The sequence below is a fragment of the Galeopterus variegatus genome, unplaced genomic scaffold (genome assembly GCF_000696425.1).
Source record: "Galeopterus variegatus unplaced genomic scaffold, G_variegatus-3.0.2 Scaffold4713, whole genome shotgun sequence".
Taxonomy (NCBI): Eukaryota; Metazoa; Chordata; class Mammalia; order Dermoptera; family Cynocephalidae; genus Galeopterus; species Galeopterus variegatus.
The window spans coordinates 118,606-135,867 of NW_007730824.1; the positions used below are offsets into that span (position 1 = coordinate 118,606).

The 17,262-nt window shown below is 50.5% G+C and overlaps 3 protein-coding genes across 8 annotated transcripts in view; all 3 read left to right on the forward strand.

The window, feature by feature from the left end:
* Positions 1-4,659: 4,659 nt before the first annotated feature.
* FKBPL (FK506 binding protein like) lies at positions 4,660-6,188 on the forward strand. 2 transcript variants are annotated; one of them, XM_008588204.1, is made up of 2 exons: positions 4,660-4,796; positions 5,029-6,188. In XM_008588204.1, the coding sequence occupies exon 2, from the start codon at positions 5,115-5,117 to the stop codon at positions 6,162-6,164; it is 1,050 nt and encodes a 349-aa protein (XP_008586426.1). In that variant the 5' UTR covers positions 4,660-4,796; positions 5,029-5,114; the 3' UTR covers positions 6,165-6,188. The 2 variants fall into 2 exon arrangements, with proteins under 2 accessions (XP_008586426.1, XP_008586425.1); XM_008588203.1 differs by having other exon boundaries at positions 5,041-6,188.
* ATF6B (activating transcription factor 6 beta) lies at positions 5,356-16,246 on the forward strand. 5 transcript variants are annotated; one of them, XM_008588200.1, is made up of 18 exons: positions 5,356-5,404; positions 7,153-7,232; positions 7,370-7,448; positions 7,696-7,787; positions 8,492-8,627; positions 11,153-11,238; positions 11,374-11,509; positions 11,597-11,728; positions 11,887-12,020; positions 12,642-12,827; positions 12,917-13,008; positions 13,447-13,626; positions 13,802-13,909; positions 14,092-14,173; positions 14,383-14,453; positions 14,704-14,815; positions 14,955-15,039; positions 15,556-16,246. In XM_008588200.1, the coding sequence occupies exons 1-18, from the start codon at positions 5,356-5,358 to the stop codon at positions 15,783-15,785; spliced, it is 2,070 nt and encodes a 689-aa protein (XP_008586422.1). In that variant the 3' UTR covers positions 15,786-16,246. The 5 variants fall into 5 exon arrangements, with proteins under 5 accessions (XP_008586422.1, XP_008586423.1, XP_008586421.1 ...); XM_008588201.1 differs by lacking the exon at positions 5,356-5,404 and adding an exon at positions 6,518-6,581; XM_008588199.1 differs by lacking the exon at positions 5,356-5,404 and adding an exon at positions 6,660-6,781.
* Positions 16,247-16,249: 3 nt separating this feature from the next.
* LOC103603642 (tenascin-X-like) overlaps positions 16,250-17,262 on the forward strand; it is a gene marked incomplete at its 3' end in the record, with an annotated part of 43,660 nt that continues 42,647 nt past the window's right edge. Inside the window, exon 1 of the mRNA XM_008588206.1 lies at positions 16,250-16,522. The remainder of the gene's footprint in view (positions 16,523-17,262) is intronic.

Here is a 17,262-nt window from a genome sequence, read left to right on the forward strand (position 1 = left end):
TTTTTTGTCTTTTTTACTGACCAGTAACGGGATCGCAACCCTTGGTGTCGCGCCCGTACCAGGGACCGGCAACTGGATCGCAACCCTCGGTGTCGCGCCCGCACCGCACTCAGCCAGTGAGTGGGAACCGGTCTCCACATGGGATCCGAACCCTCGGTGGGAGCGCCTCCGCACTCCCAAGCGGCGCACTCTCCAGTGTGCCACCGGGCCAGCCCAGGGGTTTGGATCCTATGTAGGGATGGCTGGTTTAGCTCACTGGCTGAGCGTGGTGCAGACAACACCAAGCCAAGGGGTGAGATCCCCTTACCAGTCATCTTTTGGGGAAAAAAAAAAAATCTCTGCATGTCATCTTTCAAGGCTCAACACTCTGAACCCCTCCATGAAGACTTTTCAGATCACCCTGATTGGAGATAACTTCCCTGCCACTTATCACTTTTTCTTTTGCATCTGGAACATTAGCTAATGTGACTCTTTACCCTTATTAGACTACTGTTGGCGATCCTCTGTATTTACCTCCATATTTCATTGATGAATTCTGAGTACTCAGTACGGATTATTGAATGAATAAGAAAAGAATCCTACTTCACTTAGAGGGCAAGTGTTACATGCTCTGTGTGTACAGGGACAAGAGAGAACAACCACCAGCCCGCAAACTACCTCACACCAGCTCCTGAACATCTCCTTGTTTTCTGTCCCAGGTTAGATCTTTAATGAAGGCAAAACAATGACCTTATGGGATAGAACAAGGAACATAGCAGCATATGGCCACCTCCTCCAAACCACCTTGAAAGGAGGGACTCAGATAGAAGGAAGGAGGGAAGTGACTCCAGGTGAGATGTCTTCAAAAAGCTCATGGATGGCTGGCCAGTTAGTTCAGTTGGTTAGAGTGTGGTGCTGACAACACCAAAGTCCAGGGTTCGATTCCTGTACCAGCCAGCCACCAAAAAAACCCCTAAACAAACCAAAAAATTCATGGAAAAATCCATATTTTCTTTGAATTCTATTTTTCCATGAACTATTTGAAGTACCCTTTTATTTATAGGTAAATCCTCAGAAACTTGTCAAATATGGGGTTTCCCTTTAGACCAATCTTCAGCAAGGCATTAAGTACCCCTTATAAGGATTTGGAGGACTGGTTGGTTAGCTCACTCGGTTAGAGCATGGTGTTGATAACACCAAGGTCAAGAGTTCAAATCCCCATACCAGCCAGCTTCCAAAAAAACCACTAAAAACTAAAAAAGGACTTGGAGAAGGGACGAATTGTTCCAGAATGGGGTTCACATTCCACAATTACAGAGAGCAAAGCCAGTAGCCCCTCCCCTAAGTTCTTCCATTCTTCCAGATGTATCTTTGACCTTCTTAACCCAGAATGTCTCTTGCCAGAGGTTCCTGTGTGCTGCTCCCTTCCATCTCTCTCACCTGTAGCTGGGGAAAGGTCTTGGGCACAAGGTAAGTCATGTGCCACCACTTGAATTCATACAATTTCTGGTGGTGTTGGTGAGACTTGTCCCTGCAACATCAAAAGAGGGAAAGCAGAGGACATTTATAGTAAGAGGAAGGGATTGGATCCAGTCACTTGGGGAAGAGGATTCCTTTTGTCTCCTCCCCTCAAGCCTGCTCTTCTTTTATTTCATTCTTTAATCTTTTTTTTTTTTTTTTTTTTGGCAGCTGGCTGGTAGGGGGATCTGAACCCGAAACGTTGGTGTTATAAGTCTGAGCTCTAACCCACTGAACTAACCAGCCAGCCTCATTTTTTAATCTTTAGGAGAAAGGGAGAAGAAAGAGACATTGCTCCTTCCTCACTCACCATTCCAAGCCTCTGTCTCAATAGGTAAGTGATTTTTCACTTATCCTCTTTTTGTGTATTCCTCAGATCTCATGTTCTCTAGGCAGGCCTAGAGATGTAATCCTCCCAGCTTGTTTCTCTCCTTTGTCTTGATTCCTTGGTGTCTACCCCCTGAGAGCTGAGCTCTAGCATAATGAGACTTAAGAGATAGGGAACTGAGAGACAGCAAGCAGTGTGAATCAGTCTACTTTCATGCAGTATCTATACTTTGGGGAAGAGCCTATATTTTTCCCATTCCTCAGTCTTCACATGTTGGCCCTTTCCTAGTTCTGTGTTTATCAAGTTGAGACCAAGGGAAATCTATGGATCCATGAATGTCTTTCCTGGGGACCTTACTTTTTTTTAATTTTTTTTTCTTCCTATGGCTGGCTGGTACAGGGATCCAAACCTTTGACCTTGCTGTTATCAGCACCATGCTCTAACCAAGTTAGCTAACCAGCCAGCCCAATTCTCTGGGGATCTGAGTCCTTGTCTAAGACTTTAAAATTGTGTGTTTTCATCTTGACGGGTCATCTTTTAAAAAATAAAAATATTTTCATTCATGGTGATTTGGATTAGTTTTTTTAGGGGTTTCAGTGCCTATGTTTGTATTTATATTTATAGTCATAATGGTGACAAGGGGTCGCCTAAAAGACAAAGTTGACGGTTAAATTCAGCGTTTCTCAATATGTGGCCTAAGGGTGTTCTCTGAGGTTCAGCTTCAACTCATTCTTTAGTCTCATCCTTGGCTGGCTGGTTAGCTCAGCTGGTTAGAATGCAGTGTTATAACACCAAGGTCAGGGGTTCAGATCTGCATACCAGCCAGCCACCCCCCACACACACACCCCACACACAAAGTCTCATCCTCAAAGAATGTTCCTTCATCTGTCATCATTCGCTCTCACAGCATCTCACACTCCTTTATACCACCATAATTACTTACTCCCCTGGGCCAGACTATATGTTCCATGAGGGCAGTAATTGTGTCTGTCTTATTTGTCTATATTTCCCCAGTTCCTAGCATGCTGACTGGTAAATAAATATTTGTTGAATGAATGGAGGAGATAAAACACAAAAGAAGTAGAGACAAGGTCCCTGCCCTGTGGAGTCTGTTGGAACTGAAACATACACACAAAGCAACTAGAGAAAATTACAGATCAATGCATTTGTAGCAGAATAGTCTCTTTTAGTTGAGAGAAGCTGATCCTTGAAGAGTCATTGGACTCACTCTCTCAGTTAAGGTACACGTAATACAAATTAGCAATCTTTGTCTAGGGATTAGGGTGTAATCAAGCCTTTTGTGACTCATTCTAAACTGCCTGCCTTCCCTTGAAATCCCTGAAATGGAAAGGAGGGAGGGAGAAGAAATGGATTAATTTGCAATAGGATCCAAGAATCAGAGTAGTTAGCCGTGGCGGGAGTTGGGGTTGGGAGGGCGGGGGGGAACAGTAAACTAAGGTTACTCTGGCTCAGAACCCAGAAATAAAACAAGATAAAAGTCTAGGTTAGTGACCTGAGGGTCAACACAAAATGGGGAGGGAACTGTTTTGGCACAAGTCTGTGACTAATGATGAAACTGCCCCTGGCTGCCCTGGCATGATCCTTGTAGTCTGAGGCACAATGGTGGGGTGTCAGAGAGCAAACTGAAGAGGGAGCCAAAGTGAGGTACTGAGAGTGGAATTCTCTCTCCCTGAAGAGCTGTGGTGGCCCAGCCTGTGCAAGTAGCTGGACAAGCAAGGCTGAATCATAAAAGTTACTCCTAATCTTCTACTAGGAGGAGGAAGACCAGTTTTCCACTGCTACACCCAGTGGGGGCAGGTTATACCAGTTATAGATGCAAAATGTAGGACAAACTGAACGGGCACAGAACAAGGAGTGAAGACAATCGAATGATGAGGTTATTCCAGAATCATGCTATTCAAAGTGTGGTTCTTGGGCCAGCAGCTTCAGTACCATCCAGGAGCTTGTTGAAATGCAGAATCACAGGCTCCATCCCAGACTTTTTTTTTTTTTTCTTTTTTAAAAGATGACCGGTAAGGGCATCTTAACCCTTGAGTTGGTGTTGTCAGCACCACGCTCACCCAGTGAGCTAGCCAGCCATCCCTATATGGGATCCGAACCTGTGGCCTTGGTGTTATCAGCACCACAGTCTCCCGAGTGAGCCACGGGCCAGCCCACTATCCCAGACTTTCTAAATCAGAATCTGCAATTTAACAAACTCCCCAGGTGATATATATGCACATTAAAGTTTGAAAAGCACTGTCTAAGATTTCTTGAGGAAGGAGAGCTTGAAAGGCAATAATAATATGAGGGGAAAGGAAAGGAGAAGCCTCAGGTGGTCCTCCAAGGGAATAGGGCTGGTTGGAGAGAAAGAGCCCTGTAGGTTTATCTTGGAGCATTCTGGATTGAATTGGCAAAGGAGCAGACGGGTTGACCCTGGCTTCCCATTTCTGAACATGAGGATAGTAGCACAGAAGGCCTGATGTCGCCAGATAAAAGGACTGCTGCCACAATCGTTCACCACCGCCGCCGCCATTCTCTACTCTCTCCTCATTCGCCCCAGTTTCCCATTCCAGGACTTCTCCACACTTTAACTCTGAGTAACCTGGCCAACCAGGCCTAGCCTAGTTCGGTTCGACTCGGCCTACTTCGGTTGCTTCGGCCAAGTTCGGTCGCTAAGGCCTTCAGCTTCGCGGTTGCGGAGGAAATGATGTCACGTTCAATAGGCGGGCTAACCAGACTCCTCCCTCCTCCCGATTGGCTGCCAGGAATTTGACTAGATTCGCAGTATCGCGGGCTTCAGGGTTAGTTGTTAGTATTTCTTCTACTCAGCTGCTACTGGAAGCTCGACCTTCCTCTCTGTCTGGGACAAGACTCCGAGGACAGCACTCTGCAAGCACTTAGCTTCGGAAGGAGAGGTGATTCGAATGGCCCGGCTCTTGCCATCATGCTAGGAGCTTTGGCCGCCCAGGTAGTTTTTGACTCGATTGGGACTCCGTAGTTGGGGCGGCCTTCGAACCGCAGGGAATTGTGGATTTTATAGTTCTAAATTTGGTCTGGGTGAAAGGGAGGATCGAGCTGGACAGAGATTTTTGGAGGAATAAAAATTGGGGACTTTCAGGACTAGGGGCCCGGGTGTCAGAAGGATGGGAAGGGATGAGAAAGGAGTCTAAATAAGAATCCTGCAATTAGCACTGTTTTAGTTTTCTTTTCAGGTGCTGACCTGAACCTGGTCCATCCCTTTCCAACCAAAACTGTTCACCCACGGTGGAAGGGACCAGGCAGCCCAATGGATACACTACCAGTCAGCCCAGTGGGAGAGGAGGACATCTCTCAACCGCAACAACAATGGGAAAAGAACCCCTTGGAGAATCTTGATTCAGCTACTCAGATTAGGCAGCAACCCCGAGACCCTCCTACCCAAACCCTTGAGCTGGTAGTGAGCCCAGATCCTGCCTGCCAAATTCTAGAGAATCCTCAAGGGACTGAAAAACCAGTCACTGGACTTGAAGTAGACTCTGATAAGTCTCATGGGCCAACCAGCGGGGTGCGCGAGCCCCTTCAAGCTTCTGATTTCTGGTACTGTCCTGATGGGAGTTTTGTCAAGAAGATCTTAATCCGTGGCCATGGCTTGGACAAACCCAAGCTAGGCTCCCACTGCCGGGTACTAGCTTTTGGTTTTCCTTTTGGGTCAGGGCCACCAGAGGGCTGGACAGAGCTAACCATGGGTGTAGGGCCATGGAGGGAGGAAACTTGGGGGGAGCTCATAGAGAAATGTTTAGAGTCCATGTGTCAAGGTGAGGAAGCAGAGCTTCAGCTCCCTGGGCACTCTGGCCCTCCTATCAGGCTCACACTGGCCTCCTTCACTCAGGGCCGGGACTCCTGGGAGCTAGAGACTAGCGAAAAGGAGGCTCTGGCCAAGGAAGAACGTGCAAGGGGCACAGAATTATTTCGAGCCGGGAACCCTGAAGCAGCTGCCCAGTGCTATGGACGGGCCCTTCGGCTGCTGCTGACTTTACCCCCACCTGGTCCTCCAGAACGAATCGTCCTTCATGCCAATCTTGCTGCCTGTCAGTTGCTGCTAGGGCAGCCCCACTTGGCATCCCAGAGCTGTGACCGGGTGCTGGAGAGGGAGCCTGGCCATTTAAAGGCCTTATACCGAAGGGGAGTTGCTCAGGCTGCCCTTGGGAACCTGGAAAAAGCAACTGCTGACCTCAAGAAGGTGCTGGCGTTAGACCCCCAAAATGGGGCAGCTCAAGAGGAGCTGAGGAAAGTAGTCATTCAGGGGAAGAAACAGGATGCCAGGCTTGCTAAAGGTCTGCGCAAGATGTTTGGCTGATTAAAAGTTAAACCTTAAAAAAGACAGGAACCTGTCAATTGTGGTCTGTGCTGCGAGATTTTTGGGGAATCCAGAGGGAGGGTTTCAGCCCATATCTTATTCCCAGATTTTGCCTTCTTAAGGGAGTTAGCAGTGGTGTCAGTGCGCTTCTTTTGGGGGGACTTATCCATCTCCGAAGTCACCTATAAGCTGTCTCAACTTCTAAATTTAGGACTGGCTGGGGAAGATGGCGGACCTTTAAATGCTGGGAACTACATCTCCCAAGCTCTATGTTGCTGTGGCCTGCTTGGCGCATGCGCCAACTTCACAGCCCTCTACTGTGAAACTGCTACTTCCTGCGGTGGTACGCCCATTGGCTCCGCCTGTACGGCCATCCCCTCTGTTGATTCATGTGCTCAGCACCCAGGTCTCTTACTGGTCGGTAGAGTTTCCGAGAGGGGCCCCTCCCTTTTTTTTTTTGAGCCAACTGATTAGTCGATGATGGGAAGAGGCGGGCCTTGGGAACCGTCTCATGGTTGGGGGGTGGGGGGGGAAGATGGCGGAGCTGATGCTCTTCAGCGAGATTGCGGACCCTACGCGTTTCTTCACCGACAATCTGCTGGGCCCGGAGGACTGGGGTCTGCTGAGTGAGGGCCCGGGGAGGAAGGAGGGCAATGGCAGACTGTGTCTCTGAGGCACGCGGGAAGGAAAAGGAGGTCCAAAGAGGAAGGCTGGGCAAATACGGAATTCACCATGTGAAAGAGGGCGGAGCAGGGGGCTCGTTTTGCATTGCGGGGATGCGGGAGTCGGGGAAGACCTTTCCCTGCGGGAACGGGGAATTGTTCCGGGGTCGAGGAAGGAGGGGCTGAAGTTCTTTGGTTGGATCACTTTTCAAGTGGGCGGGCGGTGGGTCTGGCGGATTTGAGCCAATGAGGGATAGTGCGGCGGCTTGTGTGCACTCTGTAGTCTGTGCCACCGGGTGATCCCCTGACACTCTGCACTCCTGCAGACAGCACCTTGTATGCCAGTCTGGATGAAGTGGCCGAGGAGCAGACACAGCTCTTCCGTTGCCCGGAGCAGGATGTACCGGTATGGCTCCCCCATCCTTTCTCTAACCCTTGGTGGATGGGAGTGGTCCCCGAACTTGAACTCATTCCCAGGCCAGAACTCATCCGTAGCCACCCCTACTTTTCACATTCCTGTCCCCTGTTATTCTCTTTATTCAGTTTGACAGCAGCTCCCTGGATGTGGGGATGGATACCAGCCCTCCTGAACCACCGTGGGACCCCCTGCCTATCTTCCCAGGTAAAATATCCTTCGTGGTTCCCTAATCCTTCCAGAAGCCCTCATCTCACAGTTTCCCAGAAACTATGCGCTTCCCTGTGTCCTCACACCTCCTGTACATAAGCGCCTGTGCTTTCCTCTCCCCATTAATCTATGTGTTCTTTCCTCCTTGCTCATGTGTGGGAATCCCCACCCCCATGTCCTTGGACACTTTTTGGACTCTTCCAGGTTCTGCTTCCTGGTAATTTTCTAACCCCTTTTCCTCCAGGTCGTCAAGTGAAGTCCGAGCCATCCTCCCCCTGCTCTTCTTCCTCTCTTAGTTCTGAATCATCGTGTCTCTCCACAGAGCCCTCCGGCCAGGTGAGAGAGCCATCTCCCTCCTTCTGCTCTCTGTGGCAGGTCTCTGCTCCGTTCCCTTCATCCATAGGTGCCGAGGAAATGATTTGTGTGCTGTGAATCATGAGGTGGGGAGAGGACCCTTCTTCTATGCCTTTGCTATTTCCCTAATATCTTCATTTTCACATCTCCACTCTGGTTGTCTAAAAATGAAGATGGAGTCTCTTTAACATGCAGAGATACAAGTTGAGTATCACTTATCCAAAATGCTTAGGACCAGAAGTGTTTCATATTTCAGTTTTATTTGGATTTCCAGCATCCCTAATGTAAAATCCAAAATGCCCCAATGAGCATTTCCTTTGAACATCATGTTGGTGCTCAAAAAGTTTCAGATTTTGGAGCATTTCAGATTTTTGGATTAGGGATACTCAACCTGAATGTGCAGCAGTAATGAGGCTGGGAAGAAGAGAGTTGTTAACTGCTGAGAATTCTTGTCCAAGTTACCTACCCTAAGGCCATATTTGAAATCATGAGACTTCATCAACCCTCCCAGGAATAACTAGAAAGAAAGGACAAGGGGTGCAAGACAGCTCAGTACCATTCAGACCAGAATGTCAGGATTTGTGGTTTGTAAGCTCTAAAGCTTTTGTTCTTGCTCTTACTCTCAATGCCTCCCTTGTTTTCTTTCCTTTTTTCTGCCCCCCTGTTCTACCCCAACTCTCATGCAGGCCCCTGGAGTAGATGAAGTACTGCATGTGAAGACAGAATCATTGGCACCCCCCCTTTGCCTCCTGGGAGATGATCCAACATCTCCATTTGAAATCATCCAAATTAATGTGGGCCCCACCTCGGATGACCCCTCAGGTAATAACAGCTTGCCACCATCCCCAGGCTTTACCAAGGTAGAGTGTACATCTGTGTGTATGTGTGTAGATGAGCGGGAGGGTGCAGGCAGTGGGGCAGGGAGGAAAATGTGGGGAGGGGGAATGGCAGATAACCAGGAGAGAAGCCAGGAGGGAGAGAGAGAGAATTTTAAGAATGCCACAGCAAGGGCAGAGTTGAGAAGATGGAGATGATTTTTCTTTCTTTTTCTAGTATCCTGTTGTGTCATTCAACTTACCATTACTTTGCTTTTTTTTTTTCCCCCTTTTTGTCTTTTTTCGTGACCGGTAACGGGATCGCAACCCTCAGTGTCGCGCCCATACCGCAACCGGCAACGGGATTGCAACCCTCGTGTCGCGCCCGCACCGCGCTCAACCAGTGAGCGGACCGGTCTCTATATGGGATCCGAACNTGGCAGGAGCGCCGCCACACTCCCAAGCGCCGCACTCTACCGAGTGCGCCACTGGGCTGGCCCTACTTTGCATTTTTTAAAAACTTGTGGATAGAGGAGCGCCGCCACACTCCCAAGCGCCACACTCTACCGAGTGCGCCACTGGGCTGGCCCTACTTTGCATTTTTTAAAAACTTGTGGATAGTTTAGGCCATATTTATTGGCATTACTTTTTCCCCCCAATGTTTTATTTATGTATTTTTATTAATTTGTTTTTCCTCCAAACATTGTATTATAAAATTTTTCAAACATACAGAAAGGTTGGAATACCATATACCCAACTTGAGATGCTACGATGAACATCATTTGTGTTATTTTTAAAGTGTTCCTAAGTTTATTTACTCTTATGTGTTTACTAAATAAATATTTATTGAGTACCTACTCCATGCCAGGTACTGGACAGGTGCTGGGAATGCAAGTATGAACATGACTAGACCACCATGCTGACTTGAGGATCCTGTAGTGTAATAGGGGGAGAAAGACAAGTGCCAGTCAATACAGGTGTGGTAATTTTAGGAGATCATTAGAGGGTGCCATGAAAGCTCAGAGGAGGAGGCACCTCACCCAGATTGGGGCTAGATCTGGGACATGCTCCTGGAGGAAGCGTTTCCTGAGCTGAGTTTTGAAGGGCACATAGAAATTAGCCAGAAGGAGAAAGTGGGGGTTGACGTGTGTGTCTAAGGAAACTGCATCTCTGCAGGGTGGATGTGAGGAGGGTGCAGGGAATAGCAAGGAGGCGCAAAGGCCATAGGGCCAGGTGAGGGCCCTGCTGAGGGGCTCCTAGCTTTTATTGCATGGGCAGTTGGGAGCTTTTGGAGAGCTAAGCAGGGGAGCAATATGATCAGGAAGATGATTCTGGTGACAGAGTGAAGAAAGATCACAGAGAGGCAGGACTAGAGGTGGGAGGACCAAGGAAGAGGCTCATGCAGTTAATCAAGTAAGATATTCAGATGCCGAGAAGAAGGCAGATTTGAGAGAGAATGAAGTAGAATGGATGAGTTGTGGTGACCTCCAGGCCTTGGAGACAGGTAGGAATCAAGGAGCATGTCTGGGTTTTTGGCGAGGACAACTGCCGGTGGGTGATTAGTGATCATGTAATTAAGTACCAGAATGAATGGTGTGGACCAAAGATGGTGGCGGGCTGTAGACCTTTAGGCTGAATCTGGCCCTCAGATGGGTTTTATTTCACCCAGTGAGGCCTAACATTTGTTTTCATAGAGCAATCAACAGCAATCATAAGGACAGATTTAACAGAGGCCGGTGGGTGATTAGTGATCATGTAATTAAGTACCAGAATGAGTGGTGTGGACCAAAGATGGTGGCGGGCTGTAGACCTTTAGGCTGAATCTGGCCCTCAGATGGGTTTTATTTCACCCAGTGGGGCCTAACATTTGTTTTCATAGAGCAATCAACAGCAATCATAAGGACAGATTTAACAGAGGCCGTGGAGGCTCAGAGGTGACTGAGGTTTTGTGATTTGGTGCCTGGGAGGAGGACTGTGTGGAGGGAAAAGCATTCAGCCTCGTTTAAGGCCAGTTGAATTTGGGTGAATGATGGGGCATGAGCATGGAAGTGACCAGCAGGCGGCCTAAGAGTCAGGATCTGGGTGCAGGTGAGCAGTCAGGTGGAGATGCAGACTTGGCATTTGTCAGCATGGACATGCGTTGGGCCAGGATGGGGTGGAAATCCAGCAAGATAGGAATTTGGGCTGTATGAATGCTGGAGTCTCCTGTTGCTTGGGCCTCTTCTATGTGAATGGACAAGGTCTGTGAGGTTCATCATGAATTTTTCCATGGGGGAAAAAAATGTCTGTGAGGAAGAAAGAGCAAAAGCAAAAGGGCAAGGACAGCCTTGAGGAAAACTGAGCAGTGGTGAGAAAAGTCAGAGAAGTCTTTGAAGGAGAAAGGAGAGTACTAGGCAAAGAGGTAGGAGGAGAGCCAGCAGATTAGCAGCTCCACGGCTCCTCCTTCTGGATTGCCTGCCTAAGCCCCATGTCAGCACTCTTCCCCTTAAGTGTTTATCTGATATCCATCTGTCTCATCCTGCCACCCCACAGATGTCCAGACCAAGACAGAGCCTGTCTCTCCATCTTCCTCCATCAACTCGGAGGCTTCCCTGCTCTCAGCAGACTCCCCCAACCAGGTAAGCATCAACTTCGCATCCTCGCTGCAGGTGCTCCAGTGAGTTCTTCTGACTCTCAGAGGTATGAGAGCTTTCTCTTCTTCAGCCTCTCCTTGACACTCCTTCTGACTAACGTATCTCCGGAATGTCCCACAGGCTTTTATAAGAGAGGAGGTACTGGAAGTGAAGACAGAGTCCCCATCCCCTCCAGGGTGCCTCCTGTGGGATGTCCCGGCCCCCTCACTTGGAGCTGTTCAGATCAGCATGGGCCCATCCACTGATGGCTCCTCAGGTAATGGGGCCTCCTGACACCGGGGATCCCTGGTAAAAGGCCTGTAGTCCTAACACTCCTTCTCTCCTTTCTCTCACCCTCCTTCAGGAAAAGTCACACACCCCCGGAAGCCACCACTACAGCCCAAACCTGTGGTGCTAACCACTGTCCCAGTGCCACCCAGAGCTGTGCCTCCCAGCACCACTGTCCTTCTGCAGCCCCTTATCCAGCCTCCCCCAGGTACTAAAGAAGGAGAGGAGATGGGCTGGATTGACCTTGTCAGGGAGCTCACAGCCATTGAGATTGCCAACCTGTGGGTGCTCGGTTGTGGGTGTGGACACAAGGACCCAACCTGACTCACAGCTCTCTGACCTCCTCCTTCTGCTCACTTGCCCCAGTGTCCCCAGTTGTCCTCATCCAGGGTGCTATTCGAGTCCAGCCTGAAGGGCCAGCCCCCCCGGTTCCACGGCCTGAGAGGAAGAGCATTGTTCCGGCTCCTGTGCCTGGGAACTCCTGCCCCCCTGAAGTGGATGTAAGTACTGAGGAGGAGAGGAGTAGGGCAAGCGATGGGAAGAGAAGAGGAAAATGTGTCATGGAGAGAACTGTGGAGTGAGGAGGGGGTTGAGACCCAGGAGCAGGAAGTGAGGAAGCAGACCCATAGGATGACCCTGGGGCTCAGAGTAGAACCCTGTTTCTATGTGAGTATCAACTACATGTGGTTTTAGGGTCCTTAGGTTTGCTATCACTGCAGATGGAGAGATGGTGGTAGTCTCAGTAAAGCAGAGGCAGGGGTGTCATACTGTGTTATGGTTGTGGCAGTAGTTGAGGGAGGGAGGCAGCTTCCCAGGGGAAAACAAGGTAAACTATTCTTTCTTTAAACTTTGGGCCTAAAAAGGAGGACTGAGAAGAAGGGTAACCCACCAAGGAAAGAGGTTTTACCGGGATGAAGGAAGTTCCTCCTGCAGTCTAACTTCTCCCACCTTTGAAAAGCAGTAGCAGGGAATGGTGGAGAGAAGAGCTCCTTCTCTGGAATGTTTCAGTAGAAAGGAAAAATCCTTCTCTGGCTGTGTAGATAGAGGTCTCTGGGGCTGGGGGGCATGGCCCACCTCTCCAAATCATCATTCATTCTCTTTTTGACCTCCTGGGTGCCTAGGCTAAGCTGCTGAAGCGGCAGCAGCGAATGATCAAGAACCGGGAGTCAGCCTGCCAGTCCCGGAGGAAGAAGAAAGAGTACCTGCAGGGGCTGGAGGCTCGGCTGCAGGCAGTGCTGGCTGACAACCAGCAGCTCCGCCGGGAGAATGCTGCCCTCCGGCGGCGTCTGGAGTCCCTGCTGGCTGAGGTAAGACTGGTCTGAACTTGGGACACCAGCAGAATATGGGCTCCTTGGGATGACTCCCCCTTTCTCTGGTCTCTCCCTCTGCACTTTAGAACAGCGAGCTCAAGTTAGGGTCTGGAAACAGGAAGGTGGTCTGCATCATGGTATTCCTTCTCTTCATTGCCTTCAACTTTGGACCTGTCAGGTGAGTCCCTCCCTGCTGCCCTAGAACCCTTTGGGTAGAGCTGACCCTCACAGCTGCCTGATTGCCTGCTTTGGCCCAGTCCGTTTCCTCCCACTTACACAAACAGTTTTGGTGTCCTTCGCACCAATGGTGTATCTAGCCAGTCTCTTCTTGCTCCATCATTTCTTTCATAGGTGGTACATCATGGGGTAGATGATGGGGATAATGTTGATAAAAATAGTTGACTGTTAAGTGCTTACTGAGTTCTAGACTCTAGGTTCAGTGCTGTCCTTTGCTTATGTTTCCTGGACCATTCTCACTCCCATCTTACAGATGAAGAGACTCAGTCTTGTAGAACATCTAGGAACCCAGGCAGTCTGTCAGCAGAGCCTTTACTCTTAACTAGACACTTGATAAAGCTGGAATTCTTCACTGTGCTCTGTCCTTCCTTATCCACAGCATCAGTGAGCCTCCTCCAGCTCCCATCTCTCCTCGGATGAGCAGGGAGGAGCCTCAACCCCGGAGACATTTGCTGGAATTCTCAGAGCAAGAGCCGGTTCGTGGAGTTGAACCCCTCCACAGGTCCTCCCAGGGTCCTGAGGAGCCCCAACCCAGCCCTGAAGGCCAGCCCAGTTTCAGGTGAGGAGAGAGAGAGGCCCCTTTCTTCTTTAGAGGTGCGAGTCTTCTCCCTAAAAGCTCCTTTGGGTGGGGGTGGGAGTGGGGTGCCAAAGCTGTTTTCTTGCCATTATTGCCTTTCTTGATGCAGGAGTGCTGGGCAGTCTCTGATCATTGCCTCCTCTCTACCTCACTCCAGGAACCTGACAGCCTTCCCTGGGGGGGCCAAGGAGCTGCTACTGAGGGACCTAGACCAGCTCTTCCTCTCCTCTGACTGCCGGCATTTCAACCGAACTGAGTCCCTGAGGTGCGGGACATTCACAGCAGGGGCATCTTGCCCTGTCCTTCCAAGGCCCTCCACAGACAGCCTGGCTCCTTGTGTACTGAAGTACCAGCTCTCCCTGCCTTCTCTTTCCACTCCTGTGGGTGGGCAAGGAAAGTGGGAGTCTTGGCCTGGCACAGAGGTGTTAACCCTCCTCTGCTTCCTAGGCTTGCTGATGAGCTGAGTGGCTGGGTCCAGCGCCACCAGAGAGGCCGGCGGAAGATCCCTCCAAGGGCCCAGGAGAGACAGGTAGGAGGAGGTGGGGCTGGTTCAAGGAAGGCCACTTGAAGACAGGGCTAAGCGTCCTGGGGATTTCAAGTGGGCATCTCATGTGGAGGTTTGAGGGATTTGCAGGGGAAGTAGAGGGGTGGGTGAGAGGTGGTGTCAGCTTCCAGGGGCCGTCTCTCTTTCCCTCTTCCCTTCACCCTCTCCAAATCCTTAGATACTTCTCCTTCCAGAAGTCTCAGCTACGGAAGAAGTCGCCTACAGTTAAGGCAGTTCCCACCCGACCCCCTGGGCCCCCAGAAAAGTGAGTACGGGGGCTGCTTATTGATTGATTGATTGATTGATTGATTTTTTTGTGGCTGGCCAGTACGGAGGGAGCTGCTTATTTATTAATGAGGTTCCACTCTCAAGAGCTATATCCCCAGGAGCTATCCTGTGCTTATCACCATTGTCATCAATGGGATTATATCTCCCTCATCCAGTGGGGGTCTCCTATCTCTTTTTCTCTCATCCTCTTCCTCCCTTCCTCAAATCCTGTTTCCCCACCTGACTAGGGATTCTGTGGGCCAACTGCAGCTATATCGACACCCAGATCGTTCACAGCCGGAGTTCCTGGACGCAATTGACCGACGGGAAGACACATTTTATGTTGTCTCCTTCCGAAGGGTGAGCTCCTTCTCCCTGCCCCATGTTTGTCACCCGGGCTCCCGAGCAGTCTGTTTTCAGTGGGAGGCTGTAGAGTAGGGCTGGGGAGCCTGTTGGCATCCTTTCCTCTACCCTGCCAGCCTGGCCCCTCCTTCCCCAGGATCACTTGCTGCTCCCAGCCATCAGCCACAACAAGACCTCCCGGCCCAAGATGTCCTTGGTGATGCCCGCCATGGCCCCCAATGGTAATTCTTTCCCTGCCGGGTGTGGGGAGGGGTCCTGAAATTGAGGAAGGGGAAGTTCCCATAGGGAGATCCAGCATGGGGAGCTGAGGGAGACGGGGGAGAGGAGTGGGGCATCCAGAGAGAGCTGGGCTTATAGGTGAGAAGAGAAGGAAGCGGGTGGAGAGAACAAAGTGCAGGAAACTTTGACGGGAGGGTGTGGCTCCTCCCTTGGTGAAGAGTTGTATAGGTGGATGGGCAGAAGGGGGTGGGCTGGGAGCCTGCCAGACTCTCACTTCCCTTTTTCTCTCTTGATGTCCTCCCCTGTACCACCCCATGCTCATCAATGTCATTCTCTTTTTCTACCCCTTCCCTTCTCCCTGCACCAAACTCCATTCCTGCCGTCCCATTTATTCCCACTGTGGATCCGCCTCCTCGTTATTGCCCTTCCCTTTCCTCCCTGCTCACCTCCGCTTTTCTGACTCTCTCCCCCGCATTTGCCTCCCCCTTCTTCTCTTCTTAACTCTCCCCTCCTCACAGAGACTCTGTCAGGCCGGGGGACCCCGGGGGACTATGAGGAGATGATGCAGATCGAGTGTGAGGTCATGGACACCAGGGTGATTCACATCAAGACCTCCACGGTGCCCCCCTCACTCCGAAAACAGCCATCTCCAACTCCGGGCAATGCCACAGGTGGACCCTTGCCAGCTGCTGCAGCCAGCCAGGCCCACCAGGCTGCCCACCAGCCCCTCTACCTCAACCATCCCTAACCTCTGCAACTCACACTGACTTAGAACTGGGGGGCGGGGGGTACAGGGTGACAAAGGACGGTTTTGAATTTCCCCGATCCCTGGGCTTGGGGCATTTGGCAAAGGAAAGACAGGGTGTGGGGGGTAAGCTCTTATTTGGAAGTGGGGGGTTCACCTCTCTTTTCACCCCTTTTCAGAATATAGGGCTTCTCTCATTCCTATTAGTCCCCAGTCCTTACTTTTCTTTTGAGAGTATTGAGTGAAGTTCAGTTTCAGGGTGGGTGGGTTCCTGCATGCTCTTTGTTCTTTTGTTTCTCTGTGTGGGGTGTGGAAGTGGGAATTTAGTCCCCAGGTGGGACAAGGGAAGTTTTTACGTGTTGGAGTTAGTTTCTGGAAGTAAAGGAGGGGTGGTGGAGGGAGATCAGGTTTATGTGTGTGCATATCTTTTTTATTATTAAATAAACAACTTGGAGGGAGTTGAAGGAATGGTGGCTGCCTTCCTGGCTTGTGATGGAGAGTTTGGGGAAAGTGGCTTCTCTAGGGCCAGCATCCAAGAACCGAGCACTGAAGACACAGCTGGCCCTGGGGTGGGGTGGGTGTGGGCTTGCAGACCTCATGTCATCCCCTTGCCTCTCCCCTGCAACACGGGTATGTCTGTGTTTAGCAGGGATGTCTCATGGCGTGACAAACCAGAGGATACAGATCCCTGGAATATGTCTGAGTAAACAGGAAGGACAGGGGGCCCCACGCCCTTCAGGGTGATCAGCCTCTGGGTCTTCTGCTCTCGAGCAGGTTTTCCCTCCCTCCCCTTGCCTTCCAGGACGTGCAGCTCAAACAAACAATGGGCACTGGAGCCAGAAGGCTCTGAGCCCAGGAAGGAGGGGCAACGGTAGAGAAGAGGGTGGTATTTGGGAGGGAAGAGGGATGTTTCAGGATGCCCTCTTAGCCCTTAGAGGAGAGTAAGACTTGAGAGTCTAAATGGAAAGAAAAAGACAAAAGTGGATCAGGCAGAACAGGCTGTGCATTCTAATTAGGAGGAAGGGGAGCAGGAAAAAGTGAGGAGTCGAGTCTCAGCCCAACCTGGAGGGGTCCCTCTCCACCTGCTCCTGTCCAGCAGCGCCTCAGGCCTGACCCTGCGGGGATGTTCTGGGTCAGCTGGAGGGTGTGAGCTGGGCCTGGGCTCAGCGCCCAGATGACTGGACAGGGGCTGCCTGGGCCATAAGCCCAGGCTTGAAGGAGAGAAGAATCATCTCACGTGTCTAGCCAGGCTCCCCGCCCCCCTACCCCATTACTGTGTTTGGGGTGAAAACAAACCAGTAACTATGGCAACCTGGAACAAGGGCTCCCAGGAACTAGACCTCTCCTCCATCCAGAGGGCAGCCCTGGCTCCTCAGCCGAACTTCCCATCCCAGGTCCTTAAGCTTTATCCAGCCCTATCCAGGCAGTGAGTGCTATGAGAACAAGGATTTTTTTTTTTTTTTTTTTTTTTTTTTTTTTT